The sequence below is a fragment of the Rhea pennata genome, chromosome Z, assembly GCF_028389875.1.
Source record: "Rhea pennata isolate bPtePen1 chromosome Z, bPtePen1.pri, whole genome shotgun sequence".
Lineage (NCBI taxonomy): Eukaryota > Metazoa > Chordata > Aves > Rheiformes > Rheidae > Rhea > Rhea pennata.
The window spans coordinates 50,124,950-50,140,723 of NC_084702.1; the positions used below are offsets into that span (position 1 = coordinate 50,124,950).

At 36.1% G+C, this 15,774-nt stretch overlaps 1 protein-coding gene across 1 annotated transcript; it reads left to right on the forward strand.

Moving 5' to 3' along the window:
- The first annotated feature begins 1,457 nt into the window (after positions 1–1,457).
- CETN3 (centrin 3) lies at positions 1,458–15,571 on the forward strand. The gene is made up of 5 exons (XM_062600242.1): positions 1,458–1,589; positions 3,206–3,341; positions 4,383–4,497; positions 7,395–7,586; positions 15,138–15,571. Exons 1-5 carry the CDS (start codon positions 1,573–1,575, stop codon positions 15,179–15,181), a joined length of 504 nt encoding a protein of 167 aa, XP_062456226.1. The 5' UTR covers positions 1,458–1,572; the 3' UTR covers positions 15,182–15,571.
- The last annotated feature ends 203 nt before the right edge of the window (positions 15,572–15,774 follow it).

Here is a 15,774-nt window from a genome sequence, read left to right on the forward strand (position 1 = left end):
ACAAAGTGAATCAAGCTCTTCAGATTCAACAGTGCATACCCAGGGTCAACTACTACTGGTTCACAAATCCAAAACCTGCAATTGGCAAAGCCAATCAGGGTTGCAGAGATTTAATTAGCTTTGCCTATTTTCACTGTTACTGGAAAAGCAGACCTTTATGATCAATACTGATGGGGGTAAGATTTAAATACCTAAATTATTTTTCCCCTGAATCCTTTTAGTGAGTCTAGTCAGATGAGTCACTAGTAGAAAAGGCCTGAATATCCACCTGGACCAGCTAGTAACACAGGGCTATGCTGGGATGAACATCCCTGTCTGTTATGGGCTTCCAGAATGGCAAGGTGCTTCAAGGAACATATACTGTGTCACACACAAGTCTCGCCTGAGGTGGTCTATTTTACAGCCATGGCTTTTTTTTTTTTTTTTTTTTTTTTTTTTCCCAAAATTAAGTGAAATGAATATTTCCCCCTCTCTTTACCCCCACTCACAGAATATGTATTGCTGGACTACTTGCTGGTTTGCAAAGCCTAAGCATAGTAACTACAACAAGAACTGGTACTACATATTGAGGCCTCTGATCTTACAGTTCAGCATTAACATGAATTATTCCTTCCCAAAATTTACACAGGATAAAACTTGTTATACTAACAACAGACTACACGTAGTAAGAATCATCATAGCCACTGTCACTTTGCTAGGGGTGACCAAACAGGTTTCACACATATGATTTAGTGCGTTTTAGAAAGGCAAATCCAGCATGAAGCCAGAAAGGCTGGAGAAAACCATTTCCATGTAATCATTTTATGTATTTTTTCCTGAGCTGTTATACAGCACTTTCAGTCCCCACCTTGAATTACAGTATTAAATAGGGGAAGTACACAGCTATATTCCCTATCAATTCTCAACCGCCACAGAATTGGCCCATTTGGCAGCAACATACCCCACCGCTACCTCAGCGCCAATCAATCTAATACTGTGCCTGACCCGCGGCGCTCTACTCCTTCGCTAGCGACTATATTCAGACTCAACATGGCGCCCCCTGATCCAGAGCAAGGCAGACGGAGCAGGCACAGTCTCAGGATGTGGGCGGCTTTCCTGTGAAAGCCTCAGCGCTCTCACGCTGGCGCCCTCTGTTCCCCTCCCTCCTCGAGCGGAGACGCAGCACTGCCCCTCAGAGGCGCGGCCGAGCCCCGCCGCCGCCGCCGCTCCGCTCCGCTCCCACCGCTCCGCCATTTGAAACGCAACCGCCCCCTTCCCCTAGCAACGCCGCGGCCGCGCGACATTCTAGGTAACCGCGCCTCCCGCAGGAACAGCGCGGAGGAACACGCCCTCCCGCTTGAGTGGCAGCTGCCTCAGCCCGTAAATGGGCCCGCCGCGAGAGGGGGCGGGAAGAGCCTCCTGGGACGGCCAATCAGACGGCCGGCGGTTGGGCCAGGAGGGCCCGGGTTGGCGGGCAGGGCGCTGTACGGCGTTTCTAAGGGGAGGCGAGCGCGGCGGGGAGAGGTGCGCGCTGTGTGCTGGGCGGCGCAGCGCGGTCCGGGCCGCTCTGGCCGGGCCTGTGGGGACGGGAGCATGAGCTTATCCTTGAGGTCGGTACCGGCTGGGCGGTTCCTCCCTCGCGCCGTTAGAGGGGCGGGCGGTTGCGCCCCGGGGCCGCCCGCCCGCCGCCGCCGCCGCTGGGGTGGCTGAGGCGAGCAGGAGGGCGAAGGCGGGAGCGGTCGGTGGAGGCCGGTCGGCCGGAGCATTAACCGCTTGTGTCTGATCCCCTCAGAGGGGATCAGTCTGCACGGCCGGGGTGGATTAGGCCTGATTAGGGACTTTCTACAGCCATTTTTTTTTGCTTTGAGAGTCACCTGATTGTTGAAAAACAATGTCATGCACCTTCAAAAAGCCTCTTAATTAACTAAGTTATGGGTGGGTTTTTGAGAGAAAAATAATACTAGAAGCAGCTATTCTTGAGCCTTTTTTTTTTCATTAGGACTCAATAATTTGTAAAAAGAGGCTGTGGTTTATAAGTCTTATACCTCACAAATCCTTGGGTTCAAGCTTGTCTAGTGTATTTATGTGGTATATATGGTCTGTAATTCTCCAGTATAACAACTTTACACTTCATGTACAAAAAAACTTTGACAGCGAAAGTGGCACTGAACTACTTGACTCTAAGTACTATTCAAAGCCTTAAAAAATTCCTTTATGTTAGACATTAAATAAATGCTTGAGTGGACAGATCCCTCCTTCTGAAGAGTTCAATGTTAATCTGCTTTCCAACTCCTAAATGGAAAATTTTCAACGTCATGGCTCACAAAGTGAGGCTTTGCCAGATCTGACTGGCTCTTCCAGTTCTAGTTACAGAACCAACTGAGAATTATTTTAGTCCTTTCGAAAACTATAGTAATCCAAAGCCTGTGTGAAATTAAACTGTCTCAACTTGTAATTTTAAGAGTGTCTCACTCTTTAAGGGTCTTGTGCTGTGAGGTGGATCCAGTCTGTGCAACTTGCATTTTCCTTGTATATATTTCACTAGTAGGGCTAAAGTGTTTGAAAAGTGAGTTGTAATTGTATGTTTAGTTGTTGGTTTAACAAAGACCAACAAGCAGCTAATTAAAGGAAATGTGGACGATAAGTATCTTCCTTGAGCCAAATGGAGCAAAAAAGTCATTAGATTAATGTGTGTATGAGTTAAAGGATTTCTAAAAATCCATAAATGCTGTTTATCTAAAAACTGTTACTGATAACAAAGCCAAAGATTTTGGTAACTAACATCCACTTTAATAGCTAGACAACCCAATAAAATGCCCAGTTAAGCCTCCAGATGCATCTGTCTGAAAACTGTTTCTCCTACAGTTTAGGAATAAAGTGTCTTCAGGAGTTGCATCATTTCAGCTGCTATTCAAGTTTGTAATCTCAAGTATCCATTTTAGGCATCTTTTCTATCTTTTATTTTTTTTTTAGTAATTTATTAACCAGATCACTTTTGCTAATTTTATTTTTTGGTGGGAGGAAAGGCAATGTCATCCAGTCTTTACAAAGATATTATCTATTTCAAGTGTTATTTTAAAGTGGGAGAAATTGGGAAAAGATTGGATGAGAATGGAAGAATGATCTATATTATTATAGTAAGTTTCTTATTGATGGGAAAATATTATGTAGAGCCTTATCTTCCCAGTAGAAAACAGTTACATTGAGCTTCCTTGTTTTCATACAGGAATGAACTTTCAGTAGACAAAACTAAAAGGAAGAAAAGAAGAGAACTGACAGAAGAACAGAAGCAGGAAATTAAAGATGCCTTTGAGTTGTTTGATACGGACAAAGATAGAGCAATAAATTATCATGAATTAAAGGTAAAAGGAAATATTTAATCTAACCTTCTGTTTCCATAGTTTAGCTTTATCAAGAATTACTTGAGGAAAAAAAAAAAGGATATCTTACTTTAATTTTTTTTACAGAAATATCTTTGTCTTAAAGGTACAATGATTGTCTTTTTATTTCAGAGTTCAGGTACTTTATCTCTACTGGAAGCCATAATGTGTTAGGTACTATTGGGATATATAGACTGTTAATACACTTTGTCCAGTTGCAGTATGCTTTGCATTCGCTGCAGTTGTCGTTATTTGCAAAGATGTTTCTCAGCTGTTGGATTAGATACTGTGGCCCTGTAATGGCCAATGCTGTGGAAGAACAGAGATGTATAAAATAAGAGATGCCTCCTTCTGTATCAAGTCAGCACACAGCATAGCTTTCTATGGGTTTATCCAGTAGGATTGTGGTTTTCTATTTATCGTTTAACGTGTGTTCAAATGTTTGCAAGAAGTCAAGTTAGTGTGCACTGACCATCTCAGTTGAAATTTAGAAGCTAAGGATGTACTCCTAACCTGATACAAAAATAAAAAAGAGATTGGTTTATGTTGGCCTAGTGGCAGAGAAGTAGTAAGTTAAGTAATTTATAAGATGACTTGTAAACCCATGAACAGGCATGGCCTCAATATGAGTATTAAATAAAAATAATATGAAGAATGTTTTTCAAAATTGTCATATTGAAAAAAAGACAGCATTTCCCATTAGAATAACTGTTATAGCACCAAATTAAAATACTTGAAATATTTTTGGAAATGATCTAAAAAAAATCTGCTTGTCCTAAGAAGAATTTGGCCCAGCTTATAAAATCCCTGAAAATGCAAAATGATGTTCCGATAGATGATTTTATGTCCAAAGCTTTTTTGCTTTTATTATTTTTTTTTTAATTTTACTTATGTGCACATTTTGTATTGGGTGATAAGACACTTAACAAAAATAAATCTATCCATTCTATCAAAATAAATCTGTTCATATCTATGAATATTTTAATATTCATATATTGTTGTACTTCTGTTTTATTCCAAAAGGTGGCAATGAGAGCCTTGGGTTTTGATGTGAAAAAAGCTGATGTACTGAAAATACTTAAAGATTATGATCGAGAAGCGACAGGCAAGATCACCTTTGATGATTTTAATGAAGTTGGTATGTGTTTGATTGTGTACCTTGAGTAAAAGGTGGATAGAGAAGCAATGCTTAGCATGCTTTTTTCAATTATCTAGTCCTATTAAGAAATGTGAAATTTTATTTCATGTTTTTCTTGATAGAAGGGAATAGAGTAGGAAGGTGATTCCTTGTATACTGAATACGCTGTTGATACATGGAGTTGAATCACAGCATCAAATAGGTTTAGCTCAGTTTGTTAGAGCGTGGTGCTAATAATGCCAAGGTCATGGGGTTCAACCCCCATATGGGCCACTTGTTTCCATGCTGCGCAGGGGGTTTGGTCTAGATGATCTCCAGAGATCCCTTCCAGCCTTACTGATTCTATGAAATGGGTTCAATCAGTATGAAAGGAGCTAGAGTATACATAGTCCCAATCTGTTTCAAACTTCTGCAAATGAAAAAGCTTTAACGTACAAAGGTAGATACTCTTTTGCTGCTTTTGAATGTTGTAGGAGTGTCCTTTCTGTTGCAGAAAAAGTAGTTGAGGTTGAATGTCATGGGAAGGAGGGTACAGAGACAAAGTGTAAGCATTTCATATTTAACAAAGATCAGAGAAAATGAAGCAGTTATTAAGTATTGTAAATCAAGGATATTAAAATCAACAAATGTTGTTTTTATCAAACAACAAATTTTATTAACAATGTAATTTAATTAGGCTAAAATTTAGCTTAAAATCTTGTATTTTGCAGCGTTTTACATATTTTGAGGGTGTAGTGATGGCAGAATGTTTAAATAGTCTCTCAAATTTTTTGTTACGTATACTGTTGTGTACAATTTTTTTAGCAAAAATATAAACTGAGATTCTTTCAATATACATAGTGGGCTTATTTCTCTATTTTATTGTTCCATTCCCTGTGTTTAAGGTATTAGATGTCTATAAAATTTCAGAAAAATCAATGCTATTTGGATGTAGTTGCTCTTGGCTATGAAGAGCAATCTAGTTAAGGTGGCAAATCAATTATCAATTGAAATGTGGCAAACTCTAACAATTTACCAGGTTAGGATTGAAGAAAATACGTTGTTAATGACAGAAAATACTGTGTGTTACTTGTGTTTCCAGTTAGGCCAATTATGAGTCAGAAGAGACCCAAAGATAAAGCTTGTGGGGGATTATAAGTCACCACTATCATTGCAGCTGGTTTAAAGAAGCAAAATGAAAAAAAATTGCCAATGTATCTAGATATGATGAACTATTTTCGTGTAGGTATTATATTTGGCCTATGACAGTCTGAAGATTTTAGATCTGGGAAGACTGGGGAAATACAACCTGTCTCAACTATTTATTCTCTCAAAGGCTGTGTTGTCTTTCTTATCTTTTTCTTTTTTTAAGTCCTTGTGTCCAGTCCTGTCACTGTTCATTGGTTCCTGTTTCTATCCTATCTATAAGTATAGGTAGTCAATAAGTGCTGTGCAAAGCTAGGAAAATTCAGATAGGAAGCAAAACATACAATGTGGGAAGGTAATGTAGTTGAACCTGCCCTAAAACTTGAATCAGATCTTAGTGCACCTATGACATGATATATCCATTACACAGAAATAAATATGATGCCACTTCTAGCAGAAAGATCAGGGAGTTAGAGAAGATAGGTTAGAGGAGAAAATAATTCTGAAGAGGTGGATAAATGCTGTGAAATGGTAGAGCCATCAGTTTTCCATGATTTAATTTATGAAAAGGTGAAACTGCTGTTAACCCTGTTCACTAATTTTCTATCTATAACAATGCCACCTATGATTTTAAATGTAGCAATGGTTATGTGATATATGTAACGATAAAGTAATATTTTATCTTGTTTTGTACTGTCATATCAACTATGATATTTGGAGACCTAGTATATTACTGTTCTTCAGATAATGTTGCAGTTATCTTTTTGTCCTAACAAGTAGAATTGCTAAACGGTGTATGAGGTCATGCATAGATAGTTGTGTTAAATGAAAATATTTAAATTTAATCTAAATCTGAAGGATTTATATATACATTTAAACCTCATTGATATAGTTAGCATATATGAGCTTGAATCTATTTTTTTTTCCTGTCAAGTTCACTATACCGGAGAAAGCATTCCATCTGCAAACACTAGCAGATTCTAAGTTGTTCTCTCTGCACCAGCAGGGACGACATGTTTTTAATGGCTTGATGAAAGTCATAAATAGCAAGTCCTGTAAAACAAGGTACAAAGATGTGAAGATGTTTATGGCTGGTTCCAGAAATATCTGAAATAATTACTAGTAAAATATTTTTATATAGCAAGTTATTTAGTGCATCTTTTCTGTTATAGAAGCTGACAAATGGACATAATAAAAGAAACAGCCAAGACAGATGAATCCTTTAAGAATTAACGTTTTGCTGTTTGCAGTAGTGTTGCTTTGATAACCCATGTTTTTAGGTTTTGTTGGTATTTGTTAGTGAAGTTTTGTACCTAAAAGAGAGGGGTAATATGAGTGCTTTTCGTTGCTCAGTGTTGTTCCACTGTTCTCTGCAAGTCAAAATTCTATCAAATCATAACATTAAAGTCAATAGATTCACATGTCTGCATTTGTCAGAGTTGATCTTTTGTTCCGACTTGTAAGTTTGGAACAGACTAGGAGTGCATATACTTGCAGTTCCTTTGGAAAGTGTATCAAAAGCATGCCTAAATTGCCACATAGACTTTGACCATAACTGGCATGTTCCAAAGAGGTATGTATCTTAGCAAAAGAGAAGTGAGAAAGATCAGACAACAGCCGAACAAATAGGCATATTAGACTGATAGAGGTAAAAATGGAAGAGTAGATCAAATCTGAAGTGTTCTTTCTTCATAGTATCTCTTTCTGCTAATGTCATTGTCAGTTTACCCTTCAGAGTTTCTTAGTCTAACTTAAGGGTTTTTTTCTTACAGTGACAGACTGGATATTGAACAGAGATCCACAAGAAGAAATACTCAAGGCGTTCAAACTGTTTGACGACGACGACTCTGGTAAAATAAGTCTGAGAAACCTGCGTCGGGTTGCGAGAGAACTTGGTGAAAATATGACTGATGAAGAATTGAGGGCTATGATTGAAGAATTTGATAAAGATGGAGATGGAGAAAGTAAGTGCTAAGAGGCAAAATCCAGCATAGTCTGTTCTTAATTTTCTCCTCATTTAAAATGTGGTCTTATTCTGAAAATGACTGAAATCTGTAGCATTATCCTCTTTGGTTTTCTTCTAAATGATTTCAGATCAAACTTGATTTAGCTGACAAACAATGGAGGCTGTTGTTTTTGATAGTTGCTAACCCTGGAAATACATTTTGGAGTCTAAAAATCAGGTTGTGTTCTCTGCCCTTAAATTCACCAGTAACTCCCATTTAGCCTGCTGCTTTTGAAAAAGATTGGTAAGAGTGTAGTTAAAGGTGGAAGTAATTGAATTGGTACTTGGGGAATTCCACTGATTTCTAACTGAACTGCACTTTTATTTCCATGCAAACTAGTAAAAGAGTTAAAGGGCTAAGTTTCTCACTGCTCTGATCTAGTCCAGTGTTTCTGAAGGGCTAATGTTCTAGTGTTGTGGTTTCTGTATGTTAGTGAGATAGGGAATATTAAGCTAGTAAACCATGCTGGATTTACCTTGAGTCTATGCAGGTTCAGCTTGGATGGGTCTTGAACATGCTTTGGAAGTAGGAGTACTGAAGAATGTGGTATGAAAAATGATTCTGTGCTGCAGAAAAAATTTATTAGCTAGATAAAAGAATTAATAAACAAATACAATTTGATACTATGCTCATTAAATCTACCTGAGCACTGAAACTTAAGGTTTTTTTCTTCTATTAGCTTAAAACATACCCTGTATTTACACCAGAAAGCAGAATACTTAATACTGCTTTCAGAGACCACTCGCTTCAGCCCATCTGCATAGACAGTGCATTGCTAACAGTCATATAAATCTCCTTCAGTTTTTCTTGTGTGATGACTACCAATATCTGAGATTTCCGTAGCAGTCCACTTTCTCAGTTGCAATACGATTTCTAGTCACGAGCCTCCTCATCTCTTGGGCTTAACTCTCACTACTGGTGTTTAAAAAAAAAAAAAAAAGAAAGAAAAAAAAGAAAAGAAAAAGAAAAACTGCATCTTTGTCAGCCTTGTGACAGTTGCTGCTCACCTCTATTGTGCTTGTGATAGCTGTTACTCCACTCTTGGGAATGCAACTCCAAGTTTGGCAATTGCTGACCTACCCCTGCTTGCAATTATTAAAATGCCAAAACAAAAAAACTCCGCTCTTTCAGGAGGTACAGTGGGACATTTAAATATGGCCTAGTGCTGTGGGAATATGAAGGTTGTGTTCACTTTCAGTGGTTTAAATATGGGGCTTTTAGGTAGAGATTGTAAAAGTCAGTGTTTCAACTGCCATAACAGTGTTATTGTTGATACTGCTACTCTAAAATTCAGTGTACTATCTTCTGATAGTTGTCTATCAGTCTCAGGCCATGATTTCATGATAAATCCATGCTATATAATTCTGGTGTTTCTCCGCACTGTGTCTTCCCACTTCTTTCTTGCACTGGCAGTATCTGAGCCCACAGGATAGATGTCTAAAGGAACTAAGCCAACAGCAAGCTAATTATTTAGGTTTTTAAGCATTCTTTTTCTTCCTGTTTAGATCCATAAACTCACTCACTGCTTGACCAGATTTTCTTGGGGCTTTATCATGAGACAATGGAATTCTTTTCTTCTGTCAGTATTTTCTATAGGCTAATTTAAGGAGATCAGTACACTGACATCTGCAAATAGTGTGTTCAGGCACCTATTTGTGTGCAGTGGCACACAGGATTTCAACTGTGAATTCCAGTAGACAGTAGGATACCTATTTATCTCCTTTTCAGCAGCTGTATAGCAAACATAGAGTGGTGGTGGTGGTCTCCATCCATTCGATTGATTGCTAGTCTAGGTAGAAACTTCTGATTTAAGATTATTTTACTTTTAAACAGAATTATTGTAATAACATTGCATTAGTAATAGTACCTTTCTTCTGAAATCTTCAAAATAGCTGTAGATGGAAGATCTTTTTCTACATGTGTCTTTAGACTCTAATTTTATGGGTTTTTTTGAAGAGGTAGTCACAGAGGTGAGCAAGAGTAGAAAAAGTCAGTCTGCGAACATCTTGTTCTTAGTTACTCTCCTGAGACTGCCAGCTGAGATGCCAGAATGATGATTAAGGATATTTTTTTAATCATGTGGCTATTTGGTCACTAGAAATTGAAGGAAGGTTGCTGAGTCATAGTTATTTTGGATCAGTGCTCCGGTTCTGAATTCAAACTGCTGACCTAAGAGTGAACGACTTGGTTTCTTTTTACTCATTCATCCATTCATTTTTCTTGTTAGAGTAGTTAAGCAGGAGGTTGAATGTGGAAGATTGACAGTATAGTGTTTCTATATGGTGCTGTTTATCCTTAGGGTTCTGTGTGTTTTCTGTTCTTTAAAGAAAACTGATGCTGTTTCTAGCTTTTTAAGATTCATTTTGGAGAAAAGTAAAGAATCCTATGACTCACTGTTCCATTTAGCTTCAAACATCTAGGTCATGTAAAAAATTTTGCTGTCATCTAATTCTCCTTCTTTTCCTGCCAAGAAAAAAAAAAAAAACATGGAACTATTAGTTGGTAGTATTTTTAATGGGTGATTTAAATAATACCACTTGTGTTTTAACACTCTTTGTAGACCTGAAAGATTGCTTTGCTCATAGCAAGATAAGATCTGTTGATACCCGTGTTACCTCGAAATTTCAGGCACTTTTAGTCAGAACTTCTATTTTTTTTTCCAGCTAAACCAGTGAGCTGTACTGATATGCTGTGTATAGGTTTCTGTAAAGGAAAATAGTCTTGAAATACGTATATATGTGCATTTGCAAGGTAACTTGTTTTATTTCCATATTCCTGGTCCTTGGGGATGACTTTTGTTTTGGAGGATGACTGTTTTTAGAAATTCTGGAGTATTAAGTTCATGCATCTTTTGTCTTTTGTCAATCTATGTATAGGAAACATGATCCAATCTGACGTCTCAGATTCTGGCATAGAATTGGAAAAAAAATCTTCACAGAAATGTTCTCCCCTAATGCTTCAGAGTGCAAGTCAATGCAGACTTCGTATTAAATAGGATAATAGTTACTTCTTTCGTGATTGTATATGTCAGAATTGAGGGAGATCTGAAACCAGGCAAGACTATGATTGCTTCTGATTTCATTCTGCGTAACTCTTGCAAATACATTGCAAGTCTGAGAAGGGTTACCTGGGTAATTGGGAATTGTCACTATGTTTCTCTTTCCAGTTTGTTTGAATGTTACAAAACTTGTTAATCATTATAATATTGGATTTCCACTTTGCAATATTATTGAATGAAGATGTGTGCAGTGCTGGAATTGGCTATGGAATATTTCTGGAACAGTTTGTAGAAATTATATCAGAAAGAGATTGGTTGGTATGAATACTGTAAGCATATTTAATTTCTTTTTTTTTATTTATTTTTATCTCTCATTAAGTGGATAGCAGACAGCCAATTTCAATACGCTACTTTGGAGAGGAAATCTTTTTTTTTTTTCCCCCTTCTTTCCATTCTGTATTTTTCAGTAGTCCATCATGTAACTAGGCAACACCTGAAAGAATCTCTACCTTATTAATCCATCCTTTTTTTTTTTTTTTTTTTTTAATGTACCAGAAAAATTAAAAGGTCCCAGTACTTTGTGGAAATGTCTTTTATACCGCTTCTGTAGAGTTATTTTGCTTTTCCCATGAATGCATTCTTTCCCCAATATCAAGGTAGAAGTAATCCAGCCAAACAGCCTAGTACATAATTTGGCTAGCTACATCTTGAAATTGTTCTACAAGTTGAAAATAGAGTCAAGAGGTAAAGATTGTTCATTCTATTTTTTTTTTGATAGTACCCAAAATCTGATTCTCCTACATGACCTTGGGAGTCTTCAGCAGTCTTCAGCTGCTGGAAAGTCCAGGATACCAGGCTGAACTTCCATGCAGAGAGACAAGCATAGTATACTCTGAATAGGAGGCTTATTTGATTTACTGTGAGAAAATATTTTTGAATTTAAAAGTTATAATTAATGTACCACTTTCACTTTGATATGAAGCAAAATACACGGGTCATCTTTTGGTAATTTTTTGTACATTTCGGTGCTTAGTGTCCTACTTGCAGATTTATGGCTGAGGAATTGAAAAGAATGTAACATTGTAGCTGTTGCATTTTATCCCATTCTGTGTCTGTAATGTGCCCCCTGATCAGTAATGTCCTGGGGTCATATTAGCCTGACATGCTGAGCGCATCCGATGTGCTGCCTGTAGGCTTGCTTACAAAGGAGAGCATTGTGTTGTGCTGCAGGGATCCTTTAGACTGATGGGGCACTGTACTTCCTGGACAGTAGTCTCGACTTGAGGATTGTTTGGGGGAAAGATTTATAAGATCAATTAAGGATTTTCTGGATTCTGAGAAGGAGCTCTATGGGTGTTTTTATTTATTTATTTATTTTCCAGAATGTGAAACTAGTTAAATATTGGAACCTTAGATATCCAGAGCTTAACTAACGAGGGCCTGAGCAATCTGGTTTAGTTGACCCTGCTTTGAGCAAGGCATTGGGCTATGATCTGGAGACTGAGTACAGTAAGTTAAAGTATTTAAAATTTACAGGAGTAATAAATTACTTCTATTACTATTTACTAATTATTAGTAAATTATTAGTGATGCATTTGATATCTTTTAATAGACAACATATTTACAGAAATTTTGAAATGTAAAATTAAAGGAAATTCAGAATTTACTCTATTAAATACAAATGAAGATATATATTTAATTTGATTGTGGATATGGGAAATCAAGAACCATATGTAAGACTCAGTAAAGTCTAGCAAATGGCAACTTCAAAAGCAATGGTGGAGGAGGAATTCCTGTAAAATGTAGGAACATGGTTTTAAGCCAAGCTAGCAACTTGTCCCTTTTCCCTCACATCCTTACTACTTGAGGCATGGCATTGGCACGTTGTTATTACCAATTTTATATTAATAATTTCAGTTTATAAAGCAAGCAGTAGCATATATAAAGTTGTATGTAAGTGATGGCATAAAGCTGTAATCAGTGTTAAAGTGTTTCTCCTGTCATTGTTTGGTGTGCTGACTTATGTGTATATATAAAATCAGAGGTAACATATCTTTTTAACTCTTCTAGCTTCTAAGATTCTTATTATTTCTTAATTTTTAGGAATTAATATTACACATGTTTCTGTAAGAAAAAAATAAAACCTCCCAAATCACTTTAATTACATTTCATTTATGAATCCCACAGAACAATCAGGCTGCAAGCCTGGTTGTAGTGTCAGTCATGTGACCTCAACAAGTAATATCACTGCTGAAGGGAACTGATGCTTTCATCTTTTAATTCTTTGTGACTTTGCCACATATTTGACTTGTACTTCAATTATTACGTTTTAGGGAATAGCTAGATTTTGCGGTCACTTAGGCTTCTTGCCAGATACATGTGTGGCTACATGTAATTTATTTTCCTGCGACTAAACTGACTGAGTTTCATCTGTGAATTTACGTTTAATGTGGCTTACTGAAAGGCTACTTTGGACTCCAAATATGTCCTTAAGATAACTACTATCAAGAAAGGTCATGCATGCCGAGAGTATCCCTCTCTCCATCACGTAAAGAGTGAAATTGGAAATTATCTTAAGTAAGATAACTTGTAAGTATTTTTTCATGCAATTGACTGACTTCAATATGTAATCTTTTTCCATATGCAATTTTTTGTGTATAACTCTCTTAAAGTAGTTTTATAATCTCAACAGGTGAAAATAGGTTGTAATATGGTATTTAGTGACGGTTTTTGACCAGTATAATAAATCAAAAAAGCTTTCAATTTTATGTAGTAAAGCTTTAATTGATTATTCCAAACCCTGGAAAATAAATTTCCGTACTTTTTTGCTTGAACTCTCCCTGAATATAAAAAACTGTAAAGAGGCAAAATGAGCCAACAAACGTCTGTTTTATTTTCTTAAATATGTTTTTTCCTTCCTTCAACCTCCTGTTTCTAGGAACAAGCAGATAAATACTCATACACATAAATATCCTGTATATTTTTTTGCAATCATCTATTTTTTTGTCTTTGTTATAAATTTTGGCCTGTGCTCCAAATATATTCCCACTTTTTAGTTGGTGCAACTGTCTCTCAGCTCTTTCACACCTTCTCAGGATGTACATTTTATTTTAATACTAATCCTCATCATAATTTTGATGATTTATGTTAGATCATTGCTAACTACTATATTCTATGAACAAAAATGCATTAAAATAGAATTAGTGTGGAAAAGAGATATCAGAGTATAAGGGAGAAATTACAGGACTATTGTAATTATCTGAACCCAAAACATTAAAAATTTAGAAAGCATAGAATAATGATTATATCTGAAAAAAACTAGTTGGCCAAAGCTGTGGAAATACTTTTTAAGATCGTACAGACAACCTAGATCTTACTATTGTTAAGACATGGTATAACTGTGAGATTGACTGACAGTTCAGAGTATTTGGTCCTAAACTAAATTAAACTAAATTTAAAGTTGATTGTAAATATAAAGTTGACTGTAAATATAATACCTAATATTCAGGGCTTTGTTTAGGAATAATTTGGGCACAGTGCTGGGACAAATAATTGTCAGGGGGAATTCTTTATACATATATGGCCATCTCCATACCACTGACTCATTTTAACTATTCCCCATTATGGTAATTAGTTGCAGAGAGAGCATGCTCATTGGTTAAATCTTCTACAATGTCTCTGTTTTAACATATGAGTAAGGTCAATAGCTCAGGTATAAGTGCAGCAAAAATAATTAATAACTGCTAATTAAATTATTATTATGGCTTAATTTCTTCGAGTACGTTTGTGTAATATTTCAGTTAATTATAACTGAAGAATGAGGAAAGTTCAGAGAGAAAAAAAAGCTTGTCAAAAGTCCATTTTAATTCTAGCTAATTTATAGCATCATTACTAATGATCTTAAAATTAATATTGTATTTAGCAAGTATTACGTGTTTGGGGGAGACAAAAATACCATGGGTTTTTTTCGACACAAAGATCTGAATGATTATTTTAAGAACAAAACAGAACATTATTATAACGTGAGTTACGGCATTCTTGCTAGAGAGAGGCATAAAGAATAAAAAATAGCGACCAGTTTTAATGTTTTTACAACTTCTAAAAAAATTCTTAGAATTTATAAACAAAATACTACATTTTTGCTTAGCTATCACTTTAGATACTTTTCCCATTTTTTTTCTTTTTTTTAGAATATTTTTACTTTCATAATTGTACAGAAATAATAGCTTATTATATGTGAGCTAAATTCTGGCTTAAGTGCCATCCACAACTGAGCTTGCATTTGGCCATTTGGCTTTATCATTTTACATTAAAAAAAAAAAAAGAAAGAAAACTCCTCAGAAGCAAAAAATCCAGACTTGTATTTATAACCTGTAGTTAGCAATGGATCAGACCCAAAGAATACTGACTGGGAAACCTTTAAGTAAAGTGTATAATACAGATATAAATTATATTATTCTGTGGTTTATGATTATTTGCTCTTTATCTAATAGTTTTCTCTTTTGTTACAGTAAATCAGGAAGAGTTCATTGCTATTATGACTGGAGATATTTAACAGCAGAGGAGAAGAAACATTCAGCACAAAGAAGAGAGGAATCATTGGCAGCTACCACTCCAATATGTTGTATTTCTGTTCAGACTGGTAGCTGGAGTCATGCAGAAAATTCTTTTCCTCACAGGACCAAAAGAAACACAGGTTTCAAGTACTGATATGTCAGTATTTTGTATTGTTAAATAATATCACTAGAATAATTGATATATCATTTTAGAGTAAGTAATGATACATTTCCAAATGTTTGAGTACTCATTTGTAAAATAGCTTTGTACAAAATTTCTAAATTAAAATCATATTATAAGAACCTTTAGAAGTTGACTTTGTGTTAGCATTAGCTGTGGCCTTAGTTTTGATATATAAGATTTGCTTCCATTTTAATAAAATGTTCTTTACTGTTGCTACTTGAAAGTTGTATTATTTTTGAAGTTTAATCTCAACTGGACTGTAAGTTCTTCAAAAAATAAAAGTTCTGTTTCATATGTAGGCTTATGTTTTCCCTCTTCTGATGAATGGTAACATTGAATGAGCAAGCGTTTGCGTCTTCATATTTGAAACTTACTACCTGTGCGTCACCCCTATGTGGTAGCAGAGTG

Excerpts from the sequence above, each read along its gene's own strand:
- CETN3 (XM_062600242.1), top strand. Across the intron at positions 4,498-7,394 it reads TGATGATTTTAATGAAGTTG|TGACAGACTGGATATTGAAC; the intron begins GTATGTGTTTGA and ends TTTTTCTTACAG. Across the intron at positions 7,587-15,137 it reads TAAAGATGGAGATGGAGAAA|TAAATCAGGAAGAGTTCATT; the intron begins GTAAGTGCTAAG and ends CTTTTGTTACAG.